Source organism: Peromyscus leucopus, chromosome 14, assembly GCF_004664715.2.
Source record: "Peromyscus leucopus breed LL Stock chromosome 14, UCI_PerLeu_2.1, whole genome shotgun sequence".
In the NCBI taxonomy this organism is placed as follows: domain Eukaryota; kingdom Metazoa; phylum Chordata; class Mammalia; order Rodentia; family Cricetidae; genus Peromyscus; species Peromyscus leucopus.
This window is the reverse complement of record NC_051075.1, coordinates 68,382,624-68,402,765: the sequence shown is the minus strand read 5'-3', so window position 1 is coordinate 68,402,765 and position 20,142 is coordinate 68,382,624. Positions and strand designations below refer to the sequence as shown.

At 38.3% G+C, this 20,142-nt stretch overlaps 1 protein-coding gene across 1 annotated transcript in view; it reads left to right on the top strand.

The window, feature by feature from the left end:
* Positions 1–20,142, top strand: part of Catsperb (cation channel sperm associated auxiliary subunit beta) — a 160,687-nt gene that overhangs the window by 88,313 nt on the left and 52,232 nt on the right. The window contains exons 16-17 of the mRNA XM_028888308.2: positions 10,074–10,228; positions 13,038–13,192. Of these exons, the coding sequence (XP_028744141.1) occupies positions 10,074–10,228; positions 13,038–13,192 (310 nt within the window). The remainder of the gene's footprint in view (positions 1–10,073; positions 10,229–13,037; positions 13,193–20,142) is intronic.

Genomic DNA, 20,142 nt, shown 5'->3' with positions numbered 1-20,142 from the left:
TGTACATGCCACAGTGGAGATAGAATTTTGCTCCACATGTTATACACAGCATATTTTAATACTTACAAACACAATGCAAAAGAAGGTGGTGTTTGCTTTGAGCTTGCTGATAAAGTAAATCATCTTAGGTCACAGAAACTTAAGAAGTGGCACTATATGAATGATTGTTTGCCCTCCATCTTCTCACAGTGTCCTTGATCAAGCAACAAGGCTGTCAGCTAGTTGCACAATGAAAGAAATAGCTAGTAGTGACTGACCTAACCTACCATTGCCTGTTCCCTTCCAATACAGTTGAATGCTGCTAACCAGACTCGGGACCTGAATCATGAAGAGAATGGTCCTCATATCTCTGTATCCCTCTGATCTGCATTTTCTTTCTTTCTTTCTTTCTCTCTCTCTCTCTCTTTCTTTCTTCCTTTCTTTCTTTTTTTAAGATTTATTTATCTATTATGTATACAGTGTTCTGCCTACATGAATGTTTGCAGGCCAGAAGAGGGCACCAGATCTCACTACCGATGGTTGTGAGTCACCATGTGGTTGCTGGGATTTGAACTCAGGACGTCTGGAAGAGCAGCCAGTGCTCTTAACTGCTGAGCCATCTCTCCAGCCCCTGATCTGCATTTTCATTTTCTCATTCTCTCATTGAGTTTTTGAAATCTTGTAGTGAATTATTTTTTCTATTTTGTTAATGATTTTTATTAAAATATGATTGCATGATTTCCCCTTCCCTTTCTTCTCTCTAGCCCCTTCCATGTATGTTGCCTCTCTTTCTCTGAAATTCCTATCTTTCATTAAGTGTTGTGAAATATATACCCACAGGCACACAATCTGTTCAGTCCATATACTGTATATAATAATATATAATGTGATACTACACACACACACACACACACACACACACACACAATTATATAATATATAATTTCAACACTGACCACTTGATATGGGCAAACATAGCAGGATACTCTTTCTTGGGGAAGGCTATTTCTTCTCTCAGCATTCCTTACTTGCCTGTAGTTCTTTCTCTGTTGGTAATTTGTTCGAGTCTTGTTTGGGAGTCATATTGTTGGGACTTCATAGGTATATCTCCCCTGATATTTCTAGTGGGTACACACAGAAGATACCCTGACTCCCCTTTCTGGCTCTTCCAGTCTTTCTTCCACAATACTACCTGAGCATATGGTACAAGAGTTGTATTGTCAGTGTATCATTTGTAGCTGAGAACCACATGACCATTGTTGTCTGCCTTTTGATTAGTTGTGCTTCCCTGTAATGGCTGTCCATTGAAAATAGAAATTTCTTTGAAAAGGGGTGAAAGCTACATTTAACTATGGATATAAGGATAAACATTTAGAATACAATTAGGAATTATGCTGGTTTAGCAAAGTGGTGGTTATAAATTCTCTTCTAAGATCCATGATTTTAGAAACCCAGAGTAGTTCCTTAGGTTTCTACCAGTCATGACTTTCCTATTGTTGATAAGAATAGTAAGAGAACTGTTGGTTACCACCAAGGTATATGTCTTAGGGATTCTATTTCTATGAAGTGACACCATGACCAAGGCAACTCTTATAAAGAAATACGTTTAATTGTGGCAGTTCATTTACAGTTGAGAGGTTCAATCCATTATCATCATGGTGGGACATGGTGGCATGCAGGCAGACATTGTGCTACATCTTGCAGACTACAGGAAATTATCTGACTCACTGGGAGTAGCTTGAGCATTGGAGACCTCAAAGCTCACCCCCACAGTGGCACACTTCCTTCAACAAAGCCACTCCCTTTAGAGGTCATTTTCCTTCAAACCACATGCCACTATTTCACTCTTAGGGTTATCATGTCATGTTGGGACTTGTGTAATTCATAGGTTTGATAGCTGCGTGGAACTAATGGCTGCTTCCCTCCCTTGGAAGCTTACATGGTACCTTTTTGGTACTGTGAAAGCTAGTTCTCAAAGAAGGATGCTTTCAAGTCAGATTCAGCATGGATCCTCTGTTCAAACTGCAAGGTGACTTCAGCAATAGGAGTTATCATCAATCTCTGGGAAGCAACCAAGGGCAACAGCAATAGCCTATAATGCTTGGGAAATTTTGGGGCTTCCCAGACCAACAACTTGAGAGTTTCTCATGCCTAGTATTAGGTTTTTGTTAGATAGTCTGTGGCTCTTGGAGCATTATCAGCCCAGGTGAGAAATTTCACTTCAAAAATTACATGTATGTACACACACACATATAAACACATATATATGTAATTTTTGGTAAATGGATAATAGTATGTTTCCTTATGATATGATCTTTTTAGAAAAGCTTTAAAATACTGCTGAGTAGAAAGTGTATTTCTCAGTGTTTAGGCAGAATGTAATGTAGAGATCTGTTAAGTCCATTTGATGCATGATGTCATTTAATTCTAATGTTTCTCTACTTATTTTACATCTAGATGACCTGTCTGTTTGACAAAATGGTTTTTGAAATACCTACTATTGATGGGTTGATGACAATCTGTGTCTTTAATTTTATTAGTATACTTTTTAGGATAGTGTAAGCATTTGAGTTTGGTATGCCTATGCTTAGGAGGGTAGTATTTTCTCAGTTAATTGTAACCTTGATTAGAATGAAGTGTCTCTCTTTATCTCTTCTTGTTAGTTTTAGTTTGAAGTCTATTTTGTCAAAAATTAGTATGGCCACACTTATTTTATTCCTGGTCTCATTTCACTTTCTATCACTTTATGGTGGTATCCATCTTTAATGCTAAAGTGAGTTTTTTGTAGACAACAAATAGGTGGATTTTGTTTCTTGATCCAGTCCATCAGCCTCTTTCTTTTGATTGGAGAATTTAAGCCATTAATATTTAAAATCATTCTTAAAAAACTATGTGTTGTTTTCAGTGATACTATTTGTGTTTTTGTGTTTTAGTAATTATAGCATCATTTATTTTCTTTGTAGACTCTCCTGGCTGTGCTTATTCCTCTCTTCAGCTGAAAGTATTGCTTCCTGTATTTTGTTTAGGATTGGTCCACTGGGTATAAATTATTTTTTTTATTTTATATTACTTGCATTTCTAATGCTTTATTTATATAGTATTTTTTGTAGAATATGTATGTTATATCTATGATATTGAAAACAACAAGTGTTTATTTAAGAAATACCAGTGATTAGAATGAAGAAACCATTTATGGCTCAGTTTTACTCCAGTTGCTTCTATTGAATTTTCTTATTCCATTGTCAGACTGGGCAACGAGTACCAAGCTGTTTCTGTCTTCTGTCTATCTTTGTAGCTAGTCGCCTATCTATCTATCTATCTATCTTTCTTTCTTTCTTTCTTTCTTTCTTTCTTTCTTTCTTTCTTTCTTCTTTCTATCTATCTATCTATCTATCTATCATCTATCTATCATATCCACCATTTCTCTTTCTAGTTCATCTGTCTTTGTCCTATTTCTCTCTCTCTCATCTATCTATCCATCCATTTTATCTATTTCTATACATCATTTATAGCATCAATTGATCAACCTACCTATGTCTATCATCTATCTCTCTCTTCTGTTAATCAACCATCTATATATCTAACTCTATGATATATCCACTATCTTTTTTCTCCCACTTGATCATTTTGTCTCAGATACATTTTTTATTAAGAGATTTTCCTATTCATTTTACATACCAACCACAGATTCCCCTGTCCTCCCTACTTCTGTCCCCCACCCTTCCCCCACAACCCACCCCTCCACTACCACCTCCTCCAAGGCAAAGTCTCCTATGGGGATTCAGCAGAGCCTGCTACATTCAGCTGAGGCAGGTCCAAGCCCCTCCTCCCTGCACCAAGGCTGTGAAAAGTGTCTCACCATAGGCACTAGGTTCAAAAAAGCTGGCTCATGCATTAGGGATAGCTCCCAATCCTATTGCCTGGGGGTCCCCTAAACAGTTCAAGCTAAACAACTGTCTCGCTTATCCAGAGGACCTATTCCAGTACCTTGGGGGCTCCTCAGCTATTGGTCCACAGTTCAAGTGTTTCCACTAGTTTGGCTAGTTGTCTCTATACGTTTTCCAGTCATGGTCTTGATATCCCTTGCTCATAGAATCCCTCCTCTCTCTCATTGATTGGACTCCTGGAGCTCAGCCTAACACCCAACCATGGATCTCTGCATCTGCTTCCATCAGTCACTGGAAGAGGGCTCTATGATGACAATTAGGGTATTCAGCCATCTGATCACCAGAGTAGGCCAGTTCAGCCACCCTCTTGACTATCGCCAGTAGTCTATGGTGGAATCACCCTTGTGGATTCCTGAGAACCTCCCCCGCACTCTGCTTCACCCTATTCCCATGATGTCTTTATCATGGTATCTCTTTCCTTGTTCTCCCACTTCTTGTTCTCCCACTTTGTTCCCATTCTAGCTCAAACCTCCTGCTCCCCTCTGCTCATATCCCTCATCCCTAACCCTCCCTTACCACCCCTCACCTCAGTTTGCTCATGTAGATCTCATCCATTTTTCCATTGCAGGGTGATCCATGCATCCTTCCTCGGGTTCTCCTTATTAGCTAGCCTCCCTGGAGCTGTGGTTCGCAGTCTGGTTATCCTTTGCTTTGTATCTAGTATCCACTTATAAGTGAGTACATACCATGTTTGTCCATCTGAGTCTGGGTTACCTCACTCAGGATGGTATTTTCTAGTTCCACCTATTTGCCTACAAACCTTGTGATGTCATTGTTTTTCTCTGCTGAGTACTAACTCCATTGTGTATATGTACCACATTTTTTTTTTAAATCAGTTATTCAGTTGAGAGGCATCTAGGTTGTTTCCAGGCTCTGGCTATTACAAACAATGCTGCTATGAATATAGTTGAGCATGTGTCTGTAGCTAGAGTTTTCCTGCCTGGCCCACAGTCGGGACAAATCTCTGTCACCTGCCAGTCCCACAGCTGCTCAGACCCAACCAAGTAAATACAGAGACTTATATTGCTTACAAACTTTATGGCCATGGCAGGCTTCTCCTAACTGTTTTTATATCTTGAATTAATCCATTTCTATAAATCTATACCTTGCCACATGGCTCATGGCTTACCAGCATCTTTACATGTTGCTTGTCATGGCAGTGGCTGGCAGTCTCTCTATCTGCCTTCCTGTTCTCTCACTTTGCCTCTCTGTTAGTCCCTCCTATACTTCCTGCCTGGCCACTGGCCAATCAGTGTTTTTATTTATTGACCAATCAGAGCAATTTGACATACAGACCATCCCACAGCATGTGTCCTGTGGTATGATTGAGAATTTCTTGGGTATATGCCCAAGAGTGGTATAGCTGGGTCTCGAGGCAGATTGATTCCCAATTTTCTGAGAAACCACCATACTGATTTCCAAAGTGGCTGTACAAATTTGTATTCCTATCAACAGTGTAGGAGTGTTCCCCTATTCCACATCCTCTCCAACATAAGCTGTCTTCAGTGTTTTTGATCTTAGCCATTCTTACAGGTGTTAGATGGTATCTCAGAGTAATTTTGATTTGCATTTTCCTGACGACTAAGGATGTCGAGCAATTCCTTAAATGTCTTTCAGCCATTTGAGATTCTTCTGTTGAGATTTCTCTGTTTATCTCTATGGCCCATTTTTAAATTGGACTGTTAGGTATTTTGATGTCTAGTTTCTTGAGTTCTTTATATGTTCTAGAGATCAGCTCTCTGTCAGATCTGGGGTTGGTGAAGATCTTTTCCCATTCTGTGGTCTGTTGTTTTGTTTTATTGACTGTGTCCTTTGCCCTACAAAACCTTCTCAGTTTCAGGAGGTCCCATTTATTAATTGTTGCTCTCAGTGTCCCTGCTACTGGTATTATATTTAGGAAGTGATCTCTGGGGCCAATGTATTCAGGACTACTTCCTACTTTCTCTTCTATCAGGTTCAGAGTAACTAGATTTATGTTGAGGTCTTTGATCCACTTGGACTGAAGTTTTGTGCACGGTGACAGATATGGGTCTATTTGCAGTCTTCTACATTATAATCAAAACATTAAAAATACATAGTAAAAAACCTAGCAATGGTGAAACACCAAGTCACATATAAAGTCAAGTCCATCAGAATAAGAGCAACTCACCTGAGACTTGGTAAGATGTATTGCAAATTTTAAAAGACAATAGCAGCCAAACCCAGACTATTATTTCTAGCAAAGGTATCTGTTATAATTTTAGGAAAAAAATTAAAACTTTCAATGATAAAAATAGGCTAGAATAATGTATGACCACTATGTAGCTAGAGTTTTCTCTCTGAGTCCTGCCAAGTCCTGGCAGTCCAACAGCCCACTTATAAAATAATCACTCAGACGCTAATATTATTCAAACTGTTTGGCCTAATGGCTCAGGCTTCTTGCTAGCTGCTCTTATATCTTAAATTAACCCATTTCTATTAGTCTATAAGTTTCTATGTGGCTCGTGGCTTACCAGTACCTTACATCTTGCTTGTCATGGTGGTGGCTGGCAGCGTCTCTCTCCTCAGCCTTCCTGTTCCCACAATTCTCTTCATACTTGTCCTGCCTATACTTCCTGCCTGGCTACTGGACAATCAGTGTTTTATTTATTAACCAATCAGAGCAACACATTTAACATACAGAACATCCTACAGAAGCACTAAGTCAACTCTACAGACAATACATGAAGGAATTCTTCAGACTGAAGAGTTAAACATATCCATCCATGGAGCCAGAGGAATGAATAAGCCATGCTAGAATAATAGTTAAGTAAGACAAGAAGAGATTAAAAAGTAGATAATCAAAATCTACAAAATAACAATTAATACATATCTTTCAGTAATTATTCTAATTATTATTGGTTTAATTCTCCAATCTAAAAACACAGCCTACTTAATATACCTTAAACAGATGGCACTATATAGTGAAAAAATAGGAAAAGATGTTTCATACAGATATGCCTAGAAGATGAGCAGGTGTTTCTCTTATAATACCTGGTAAAATAGATTTCAAAGCATCTAGTGAGAAAAGATGAAGATGGCTACTTCACACTGATTTAAGGAATGATCCTTCAAGAGGACATTGTGATATGCCCCAAGTATAGGTGCAGACAATTACATCTATAGCAGGCTTTCTTTTGTGCCACCAACCAGCTCCCAAAACATGACATGGAGACTTATTATTAGTTATCAATGCTTGGCCTTATGTTATGCTTGTCTCACTAGCTCTTATAATTTATTTTAATCTGTGTCTCTTCATCTACATTTTGTCTCATGGCTTTTTATCTTTCTTTCTGTATGTTCTATTTCCCTGCTTACTCCATGTCTGTCTGTCTGTCTGTCAGCTTCCTGGCTGTCTAGTCTTGGGAATCTCCCTCTCTTTCTCCCTTGTTCTCCTTTCTTCTCAAGCTTAGATTCCTCCTCCTATTTATTCTCTTTGTACACCAGCCCCACCTATCCCTCTACTGCCTAACTATTGGCCATTCAGCTTTTTATTAGACTAATCAGGAGCCTTAGGCTGGCAAAGCAATACATCTTTACATCATTAAACAACCGCAGCATAAACAGATGTAACACACCACTACATAGTTAAAGTAACACATACATTAAGCAAATACTATTAGCTGTTAAATCACAGATTAACCCTAGCACATAAGTAGAGGGTGACTTCACTATCTCATTATTGCCAACTGACAAGTCTTCCCAACAAATTAGACAGAAAAGTATGCAAATTCAATGACACCATAGGCCAAAAGATCTGAGTAGACACTGCAGAATTTCCTATCCAAATGTTCCAGAATACATTCTTCTCAGCAATCCATTGAACTTTCTCCAAAAAGACCACACAAAGCAATCTCAACCATTACAGGAAAACTGAAATAATTCTATGTATTCTACCTGATCACAATGGAATACGAATTTGAATCAACATAAAGAAGAACCATAGAGCATACACAAAATCATGAAGACTAAGTAACATACTAATGAATGAAGAAAACAAGAACATTTTTGTTTTATTTTATTTCGATTTTTATAGTTTATCTGTATGAATGTTTTGATTGCATGTATGTCTGTGTGCAAGTTGCATGTCATGGTGTCCACAGAGGCCAGAAGAGGGTCTTGGATATCCTGGGACTGGAGTTACAAATGATGGTGAGCTGCCTTGTAGGTAGTGGAAATCAAAACTGATCCTTATGGAAGACCAGCCAGTGATCTTTTACCACTGAGCCATCTCTCCTGCCCCTGTAAGAAAAAAAACTTTAAAACCCTAGAATCAAATAAAAATGAAAACACAAAATATCAAAATTTATGGGATGCAGTGATGCAATGAAAATGGTCCTAAGTGAGGAGTTTGTAGCTCTAAGTGCTTAAAAACCAGAGAGATTTCAAATAATGAAACACCTTTGGGCCCTAGAAAAACAAGAAGAAGGCAAACACCAAATCACTATACAGAGAGAAATAACTAAGATCAACACAGAAATTCATAAAAATGCAAACAAACAAGTGCCAAGAATCAATGAAACAAAGAGTTGGTTCATTAAAGAAATGAGCAAGATTGACAAACCCTTAACAAAACTAACCAAAAGAAAGAGAAGACCAAAATTAGAGACAAAAGGGGGTGTTACAACAAATACCAATGAAATTCACAAAATAATTAGGTCTTACTTTAAAAACATATAAGAACATTCTACTAAATTGAACAATCTAAAGGAAATGTTTAAATTTCTTGGTATGTGTGACCAACCAAAATTAAGCCAAGATGAGATACACAATTTGAATGTACATAACAAGCCATGAGACTGAAGCAATAAATAAAAATCTCCCACAACAACAGCAAATGTCCAGCTCCTGTTGAATTGACTGGTTTGCTTTACTACACCTTCAAAGGACTAACACCAATGCTTCCAAAACTAGTCCATAAAATAGAAATGAAGAAATATTACCAAACTTTTTCTCTCTTTTTAAAAACAGGACCTCATTTGATGTAGCTCTGACTGACCTGGAATACAAGAAATGTACCAGATTGGCCTCAGACTCACAGAAATATACCTTCCTCTGCCTCCCAAGCACTGGGTTTAAATGTGTGCACCACTATGCCAAGCCTTTTTAATTCTTATTGAAACTGGTATTCTCTGATAACAAAGCAAATAAGGATACAACAACAACAAAAGTACAAATTTATCTGATGAACTTAGACTAAAAAAATTCTCAAAAAAGCACTTGCAAACAAAATGTAAGAACTCATAAAAAATATTGCTCACCATCATCAAGTTTGGTTTACTTCAGAGATTCTGGAATGGCTCAGTATATGTAAAGCTATAAATGTTATAAATCACAAAATGGACTCTAGCATAGAAATTACATGGTCATCAGACACACAAAAAATTATTTGACAAAATCCAACATCCCTTTATGTTTAAAGTCCTAAAAATCTGAGAACACAGTGAACATATATCAATATAATAAGGGGTATATATAAAAAGTCTATGGACAACATGTTAAAATAAATCAAAGTATCCCATTCACAGTAGCCCTTAAAAATAAAATATGTTGTAATAAATCTAACAATGAATGTGAATGATCTCTACAATAAAAATTTTAAAACACTGAAGAATTGTGTTGGGAAAAACACTAGAGAATGGAAAGGCTTCCAATGCTCATGAATTGGAAGAATCAATGTTTTGAAATAGGCTATCATACCAAAAGCAATCTACATATTCCACACAATCACAATCAAAGTCTAGTTCTGTTCATCACAGAAACAGAAAAAAAAAATACTTAGAGAAGCACAAGAGATCCTAGATAGACAGAAATCTAATTTGATAGTTTTGGGAAGAGGAAACACCACCAAGGGAGACTCAACACCTTTATTCCATATGCTTTGATTAGACAACCCCTTTGTTCTGTTCTACCTGCCCACTTTGCTGGACATGTTCTGTCATGAAGAGGAACTGCAAAAGACTGTCCAAGGATGTAACACAAAGTAGCATGTATTTTTACTAATTTAGAAGTCTCAGATCCCTACTCTCACTCTTAATTTAAATGAGCAAAATATTTATGGGTATAATATAAAATTTCTTCTAGTTATATTTTAGCAGTATCAAGAAAGTTCTTTTTGTTTCCTAACAGGATTAACAAGATACACTAAGAGTGGAAGATTTGTGGATAATATTTTCACATTATACTATGATCATTTGGGATTCATACACAAACTGACTCCAGAACGCTTTGACACTGATTTATCACGTTCAGGCTCTGGATCGTCTTCTAATATTTTTGGAACGGTCAGTAACATGATGCACTGAAACTGTTTTCCTTATTTTTGAGAACAGATGCCACATTCTACTTGCAGGTCAATGAAACAGTGTTTACCTTAATACAAACCCTTTTAAGGTTTTAAAATTGTGTGTGTGTGTGTGTGTGTGTGTGTGTGTGTGTGTGTGTGTCTACATATAAGGGCAGGTGTTTGTGGAGGCAGGTGTTTGTTTGAGGTGGTTGGTCTACCCTAAAGCTGGATCTAAACCACTTGGCAGGGTACCTGCAAACCAAACTCAGGTCCATTGCAAGAGCAAGAATGTGCTCTTTACCTGCAAACCAAACTCAGGTCCATTGCAAGAGCAAGAATGTGCTCTTAACAGCTGAGCCATATCTCCAGACCCCTCAGGACACTCTTTGCTCAGGGAAAACTTTGTATACAACATTGAACACCAACAAAATCTTCTCTAAGCCCCACAGGTATCCTCATACAAGATTTCACAGCAGAAGAACAACATGTCTAAAACAGATCTGTTACAAGCAACTCAGCTCCTGGTTTATTTTCTACCTTCCAATGTTGGCCTTGAAGAAATATGGTTTTTGATTCACCTTTCACCTTCCATGTTAAATAGTCATGCTCCCTAGTTTATTCCTTGTTTAATGCCGACAGAGCACAGTTTTACTACCCTTCACAGATGATAATAAATACCTATTTTTAATAATTACAATATATAATGTGTAATATATATATATATATTACTGGCAGCTAGATAGAAAATGAATACACATCAAGAAAGCAGCCAAGAGTAAAATGTGTTTCAGAGGGGTTGGTAAAACTGTCATTTGTCTTTAAAAAACAGAAAATAGAATGGGTCTCTTAATAAGTCAGTCCAGGCCTAGAGAGGTAACTCTGTGCCTAAGAACATTTGCCACTCTTCCAGAGGACTAGAATTTGGTGCTCAGAACCCACATGGTGACTCAATCATCCATAACTATAGCTTCAGAACATCCAATACACATTTATTACCTCTAAGAGCAGTAAGTACACATACGTGTCACATATATGCAAGCTGTGCTGGTTGGGTTTTGTCAACTTGACATAAACCCAGAGACATCTGGGAAGAATAATGTCATTTGAGGAATTGGTTACATCAGACTGGCTTGGAGCAAGGTCTTTGAGGCATTTTCTTGATAAATGATTTATGTGGGTAGTAACAGCAAGAAGCATTCTTTTATGTCCTCTGCTTCGTTTCCTGCCTCTAGGTTCCTGACAAGTCTGTTCCCTACTTTTCCTTCCTAGTGGACTATAAGCTATAATCTGAAATAAACCATTTCCTCTCAAGTTGCTTATGATCAACATGAGAAAATAAACTAGCACATAAGCAAAGTAATCATACACATATGATAAGAATAAATATATTAAAATATACAATAGTTAAAAGATCAATCTGTATACCAGGCCAAGACTACAGGTGGAGAGGAAGGTGCTCTCACATCCTCTGTCTGAGACATGCATGCAAATGAAAGAGAGGAATCCATGAGAGGGATTGCCAACATGTTCTCTGATCCTTGGGTCTGGATTCTGCAAATGTGCACAGTAGATGATGTGAGCAGTCTGCCAGACATAACCTAAAAAAGCAGGCATGTCAAATTTCACTAACATCACAGATTTGCTATAAGTAGCTTAGTTCCCTTAAGTGAAAGTTGAAATTGTTAAGATGGAGAAACTATAGAAATTCTTATATTCAGGACAAATTTGAAGAACACTGATTCAACAGCTTTATTTCTTTCTCTCTACAAATGATACATGCATCCATCCTCTCTGGAAAAAAGCAATTATTAACTCTTACTGTGTCAGACACTGCTGTGGACTCTTCATTTTATAACAACTATTTGTCCTCAATTACTTAGAATGTAAGCAAGGCACACAGAGTAAATAACTACCCAAATTATGTTGGGATATTAGAATTAGATTTTTCACTGAGGCAGTTGATTCCTCTTAGCCACCCTATTTCCCTATCTCTTTCATTCTTGGTGAGTACCCTAAATTCAAACACTGGGAGGAAAGTATGACAGAAAATGATTATTGGAGGCAGTACTTGATGGATATAACCCAAAACAGACTACAGTATCTACAAGACTGAAGTCACACACACACACACACACACACACACACACACACACACACACACACACACACACACTCTTTGTCTCCTAAGCAACAGGATCAACTCCAACAACCATTTTGAAGCTAGTATTCATCTCTATTTTCACTGACTAAAACATCCTGGAACTGGACAGTTCAGGATGAAAGAATTAGATGTCAGAAATCTAGGAAAATGTTGCCTTAAGGGAGTCTGTAAGTTATGAAAGTCCAAGGAGTAGGATATACTAGCAGAGTGCAGAACCAGGAGGCTCAAGGCACAGACCTTGAGACTCAGAGCAGCAGTGCTCAAAGGAGAGGCCCTTTATTGGACCCAGTAAAAACTCCCAGGAAGAACCCTATTATGACAATATCTTCTGTGTTTAGGATGGTAACCCAAATCTAAAATCTGCACCTCCAAACTCATCACCTCAGCCTCCTACAAAGGGCACAAGAACTTCAAACTGTGTCTTAATTATCAGACTTCCTTTTCCTCCACTGCAGAAAACTGAGTTTTCCCTTTCACATATATAAATATTCAAAGATATCCAAAGAGCATGTAGATATATTGCTTCAACCAATAAGCAAAGCAGAATTGTTTTGATATGAATGGGAAACAAGTTTGCTGTTTGAATTGCATTATAATTGAAGCATAAGACATTCAACATACAATATTTCCTTTTCTCCAATTTCAGCCACCTGATTTGGGATTTGATACTGCACTAGCTCCACAGTTTCTCTCCCCCAATGAAATGATTTTCTTTGCATATGTACCGCTGACTGAACCTAACAGCAAGCTATACAAAAGGAAGTTCAAAAATATTCACATTGGGAAAGTGATAAACTACAGGTAATTGATGATTTGTTCACACTTACTTAGAATACATACTGGCTTTCAGATCCAAAACTTTAACCAACTGTTTTGAGGATTTTTTATTTTAATTAATTTTTTATATATCTTTCATGACAAAATACATTTTGCGACAGATTCTCACTATATAGTCTTTGCTGACCTAGAACTTTCTATGTTGAACAGGCTGGCCTGAACTCCCTGAGATACCCATGCATCTGCCTCTTACTGGATTTCCTTGGCTTTTGATTATCTGTGTGAATATGAGATTCAGTTTGTCAGGTTTCCATAAGGAAGAAAAAAAAGTCTCTTAACAGAAATTATATCTTGAAGCAACTAAATTCTGCTTTATGTCTGTAATTAGTTTGTGAGTAGAATTTATTTATCTTTCTCAAGAGCCTTAATCATCCCATTTAATTATTTTTCTTTTCTTTTGAAATCTCTCTCTCTCTCTCTCTCTCTCTCTCTCTCTCTCTGTCTCTCTCTCTCTCTCTCTCTCTCTCTCTCTCTCTCTCTCTCTCTGTGTGTGTGTGTGTGTGTGTGTGTGTGTGTGTACCACATGTGGAATCAGAAGACAACCCACAGAGATTCAACTACTGAGCCATCTTGCTGTCAGCTAGTTCTACTTAATTCCCTTAGAAATTTAGAATTGAGACACATTCCTGATACTCTTTAGTGGGTCAAGAATTATGTTACACTTCCCTCTTCTGTAAAGTGTACTAGCCTGTGCACTCCAGGGGATTGTCTTCATTTTCTTACACCATCACCTACAGCTTCCTCTTCCTAGGGAAGAAGGGCAGGGGGAGGAGGAAGGCAGAGTTGGAGAGTGAGAATCCCTAGACAGCACTGACTGACTTTTTGAAGCCTGTGTGCAAGTTTCTGATACTCAATATTCTGTGGATTACTGGTTTTGCTTTCCATGAAACAAAGTTCAGAGAATCAGATGATGCAGTAGCCTGCTTCTTCCTGTTCTCTGATTCTCCCCAGGTTGACTGTGCTGCCAGTGTCTCTAGTCACTCTCTTGCCCCAGTCTTTGTCATGAACCTCCAAAAGAAACCCATGGAGCTTTCACTGAGTACGAAGTCCCTTTGCCCAAGTGCTCTAGCCTTTCCAGACTCACATGTTGGCAAAGACTTGGCCTTTGGCATTTTTTTCTAGTTTTTTCCTTTCTTTATTTATTTTATTATATTTTACAATACAATTCAGTTCTACATATCAGCCACGGATTCCCTTGTTCTCTCCCCTCCTGCCCCCTCTCCTCCCCCCCCCTGCCACTCCCCATTCCTACCTCCTCTAGGGCAAAGCCTCCCCCAAGGACTGAGATCAACCTGGTAAACTCAGTTGAGGCAGGTCCAGTCCCCTCCTTCCAGATTGAGCCAAGTGTCCCTGCATAAGCCCCAGGTTTCAAACAGCCAACTCATGCAATGAGCACAGGACCCGGTCCCACTGCCTGGATGCCTCCCAAAGAGATCAAGCCAATCAACTGTCTCACCTATTCAGAGGGCCTGATCCAGTTGGGGGCCCCTCAGCCATTGGTTCATAGTTCATGTGTTTCCATTTGTTTGGCTATTTGTCCCTGTGCTTTATCCAACCTTGGTTTCAACAATTCTTGCTCATATAAACCCTCCTCTTTCTCGCTAATTAGACTCCCGGAGCTCCACCCGGGGCCTAGCCATGGATCTCTGCATCCAGATCCCTCAGTTGTTGGGTGGGATTCCTGGCACGACTATTAGGGTGTTTGGCCATCCCATCACCAGAGTAGGTCAGTTCGGGCTGTCTCTTGACCATTGCCAGCAGTCTATTGTGGGGGTATCTGTGGATTTCTGTGAGCCTCTCATGCACTTTGCTTCTTCCTATTCTCATGTGGTCTTAATTTACCATAGTCTATTCTTTATTCTCCCTCTCTGTTCTTGATCCAGCTAGGATATCCCGCTCCCCCTACCTCTCTTTCCCTCGACCCTCGCCCTTCATTACCCCTACTCATGTCCAGGCTGTTCATGTAGATCTCATCCATTTCTCCGTTATTGGGTGATCCCCGTGTCTTTCTTGGAGTCCTGTTTTCCAGGTAGCCTCCCTGGTGATGTGAGTAGCAGTCCACTCATCCTTGTTTCACATCTAGTATCCTCCTATGAGTGAGTACATACCATGTTTGTTTTTCTGAGTCTGGGTTACCTCACTCAGGATGATTTTTTCTAGATCCATCCATTTGCCTGTAAACCTTATGATGTCATTGTTTTTCTCTGCTGAGTAGTATTCCATTGTGTATATGGACCACATTTTATTTATCCATTCTTCAGTTGAAGGGCATCTAGGTTGTTTCCAGGTTTTAGCTATTACAAACAATGCTAATATGAACATAGTTGAGCAAGTGCTCTTGTGGTATGATTCATCATTCCTTGGGTTTATGCCCAAGAGTGGTATAGCTGGATCTTGGGGGGGGGGATTGATTCCCAATTTTCTAAGAAAGTGCCATATTGATTTCCAAAGTGGTTGTACAAGCTTGCATTCCCACCAGCAGTGGAGGAGAGTTCCCCTAGTTCCACACCCTCTCCAGCATAAGGTGTCTTCAGTGTTTTGATCTTAGCCATTCTGACAGGTGTAAGGTGGTATCTCAGAGTTGTTTTGATTTGCATTTCCCTGATGATTAGGGATGTTGAGCAATTCCTTAAATGTCTTTCAGCCATTTGAGTTTCCTCTGTTGAGAATTCTCTGTTTAGTTCTATAGCCCATTTCTTAATTGGACTGTTGGTCATTTTGAGGTCTAATTTCTTGAGTTCCTTATATATTCTGGATATTAATCAGATGTGGGGTTGGTGAAGACTTTTCCCATTCTGTAGGCTGTTGCTTTGCCTTGTTGACTGTATCCTTTGCTCTACAAAAGCTTCTCAGTTTCAAGAGGTCCCATTGATTGATTGTTTCTCTCAGTGTCTGTGCTACTGGTGTTATATTTAGGAAGTGATCTCCTATGCCAATGTGTCCAAGACTACTTCCTATTTTCTCTTTTAGCAGGTTCAGAGTAACTGGAATTATGTTGAGGTCCTTGATCCACTTGGACTTAAGTTTTGTACACGGTGACAGATATGGATCTATTTGCAGCCTTCTACATGTTGATATCCAGTTATGCCAGCACCATTTGTTGAAGATGCTTTCTTTTTTCCATTGTACACTTTTGGCTTCTTTGTCAAAAATTATATGTTCATAGGTGTGGGGATTAATGTCAGGGTCTTCAATTCGATTTCATTGGTTCACGTGTCAGTTTTTATGCCAATACCAAGCTGTTTTTATTACTGTAGCTCTATATTAGAGCTTGAAGTCAGGGATCGTGATGCCTCCAGAGGTTGTTTTATTGTACAGGATTCTTTTGGCTATCCTGGGTTTTTTGTTTTTCCACATGAAGTTGAGTATTATTCTTTCCAGGTCTGTGAGGTATTTTATGTCTTTTGTGGCTATTGTAAAGGGTGATGTATCTCTGATTTCCTTCTCAGCTTCTTTGTTAATTGTATATAGAAGGGCTACTGATTTTTTTTGAGTTGATCTTGTATCCTGCTATGTTGCTGAAGGTTTTTATAAGTTGTATCAGTTCCTTGGTGGAATCTTTGGGGTCCTTCAAGTATAGTATCATGTCATCTGCAAATAGGGAAAGATTGACTTCTTCCTTTCCAATTTGTATCCTTTTAATCTCCTTATGTTGTCTTATTGCTCTGGCTAGAACTTCAAGTACTATATTGAATAAGTATGGGGAGAGCGGACAGCCTTGCCTCGTTCCTGATTTTAGTGGAATTGCTTTGAGTTTCTCTCCATTTAATTTGATGTTGGCAGTTGGCTTGCTGTAAATTGCCTTTATTATGTTTAGGTATGTTCCCTGTATTCTTGATCGCTCCAAGACCTTTATCATGAAGGGGTGTTGGATTTTGTCAAATGCCTTTTCTGCATCTAGTGAAATGATCATGTGGTTTTATTCTTTGAGTTTGTTTATGTGATGTATTACATTGATGGACTTTCGTATGTTGAACCATCCTTGCATCCCTGGGATGAAGCCTACTTGATCATGTTGGATAATTGTTTTGATGTGTTCTTGGAGTCTGTTTGCCACTATTTTATTGAGTATTTCTGCATCAATGTTCATGAGGGAGATCGGTCTGTAGCTCTCTTTCTTTGTTATATTCTTGTTTGGTTTAGGAATCAAGGTAATTGTAGCCTCATAGAAGGAGTTTGGTAATCTTCCTTCTGTTTCTATTGTGTGGAACAATTTAGAGAGAGAGTATTAACTCTTCTTTGAAGATCTGGTAGAATTCTGTGTTGAAACCATCTGGTCCTGGGCTTTTTTTTTGGTTGGGAGACTTTAAATGACTGTTTCTATTTCCTTAGGGGTTATTGGACTATTTAAATAGTTTATCTGGTCTTGATTTAACTTAGGTATGTTGTACCTATCCAGAAAATTATCCATTTCTTTTAGATTTTACAGTTTTGTGGAGTAGAGGTTTTTGAAGTATGACCTGATAATTCTCTGGATTTCCTCAATGTCTGTTGTTATGTCCCCCTTTTCATTTCTGATTTTGTTGATTTGGATTCTCTCTCTCTGTCTTTTGGTTAGTTTGGATAAGGGCTGGTCTATATTGTTGATTTTCTCAAAGAACCAACTCTTGGTTTCATTAATTTTTTGTATTGTTCTCTTTGTTTCTATTTTATTGATTTCACCTCTCACTTTGATAATTTCCTGGCGTCTATTCTTTCTGGAATACTTTGCTTCTTCTTGTTCTAGTGCTTTCAGGTGTGCTGTTAAGTCACTAATGTGAGATTTCTCCAACTTCTTTATGTGGGCATTTAGTGCTATGAATTTCCTTCTTAGCACAGCTTTCATCGTGTCCCATAAATTTGGATATATGGTGTCTTCATTTTCATTGATCTCTAGGAAGTCTTTAATTTTTTTCTTTATTTCTTCCTTAACCCATTTGTGATTCAGTTGAGCATTATTCAGTTTCCATGAGATTGTAGGTTTTCTGTAGTTTTTGTTGTTGTTGAAATCTTACTTTAAATCATGGTTGTCTGATAGAACACAGGAGGTTATTCCAATTGTTTTGTATCTGTTGAGATTTGCTTTGTGGCCAAGTATGTGGTCAATTTTAGAGAAGGTTCCATGGGGTGCTGAGAAGAAGGTATATTCTTTTTTGTTAGGATGGAATGTTCTGTAGATATCTATTAGGTCCATTTGAGTCATGACATCAGTTAAGTCCTGTATTTCTCTGTTCAGTTTTGATTTGGGACATCTGTCCAGTGGTGAAAGTGGGGTGTTGAGGTCTCCCACTATTAATGTGTGGGGTTTTATATGTGATTTAAGCTTTAGTAATGCTTCTTTTACATATGTGGGTGTCCTTGTATTTGGGGCATAAATGTTTAGAATTGAAACTTCATCTTGGTGGATCGTTCCTGTGATGAGTATGTAATGCTCTTGTTGATCTCTTTTGATTGATTTTATGCAGCAGAAAGATGGGTTCTGCTTTCATATCCATTCTGTAAGCCTATGTCTTTTTATAGGCGAATTAAGTCCATTGATATTAAGGTATATTTATGACCAGTGATTGTTCATTCCTGTTATTTTTTGGTGGTAGTGTGTGTGTGTATTTCTCTTCTTTGGGGTTTACTGCTGTGGCTTTATCTATTGCCTGTGTTTTCAAGGGCATATATGACTTCCTTAGGTTAGAATTTTCCTTCCAATGCTTTTTGTAGGGCTGGGTTTTATTGTTTAAATCTGGTTTTGTCTTGGAATGTCTTGTTTACTCTGTCTATGATGATTGAAAGTTTTGCTGGGTATATTAGTCTGGGCTGGCATCCATGGTCTCTTAGTGTCTGAATTACATCTGTCCTGGTCCTTCTGGCTTTCGAAGTCTCCATTGAGAAATCGGGTGTTATTCTGATGGGTTTGCCTTTATAAGTCACTTGACCTTTTTCCTTTGCTGCTCTTAATATTCTTTCTTTATTCTGTACGTTCAGTTGTTTAATTATTATGTGGCAAGGGGACTTTTTTGGGGGGTCTAGTCTGTTTGGTGTTCTATAGGCTTCTTGTATCTTCATAAGCATTTCCTTCTTTAAGTTGGGAAAGTTTTCTTCTATGATCTTGTTGAATATATTTTCTGTGCCTTTGAGTTAGTATTCTTCTCCTTCTTCTATCTCTATTATTTGTAGGGTTGGTCTTTTCATGGTGTCCCAAATTTCTTGGACATTTTGGTTCATGACTTTTTTGGCTTCAGTGTTTTTTTGTTTGACTGATGAATCTATTTCTTCTACCATATCTTCAACGCCAGAGATCCTCTCTTCTATCTCTTTCATTCTGTTGGTTATACTTGCATCTGAAGTTCCTGATGGTTTTCTCAGATTTTCTATTTCCAGCATTCCCTCTGTTAGTGTCTTCATTTTTTCTATTTCCCTTTTCAGGTCTTGGACTGTTTCCTTCATTTGTTTCATTGCTTTTTCATGATTTTCTTTCAGTGCTTTATTGTTTTCTTCCAGGACTTTATTGTTTTCTTCTACTTTATTTGTCCTTTCCTCTAGTTTTTTTTTTATAGTGTTCTTCCCATTTTTTTTGTCTTCTCTTCTATACAAGCTTCTACCTTCTTCATGATGTTATTCATAAGGCTGTTTTCTTCTGCTTCTTCCAATTTTTGATGTTCAGATCTAGCTGTTTTTTGGAGGGCTAGGTTCTGGTGATGCTGTATTGCTCTTCATTTTGTTGTATGTACTTCTGCCTTGACATCTGCCCATCTCCTTGTGGTTCGTTCTTGATCTTATCAGCACACTTGGTTCAGACAGAGCTGACAGATTCAGGAAGTTTCTCTCTCTTGTCCAGATGGGAGCTCTCTTGTCCTAATGGGAAGTCTGGGGCAGGATGGGAGCTCTTGTCCAGACAGGAAGTCCGGGGCAGGATAGGCGCTCTTGTCCAGAAGGGAAGTCCG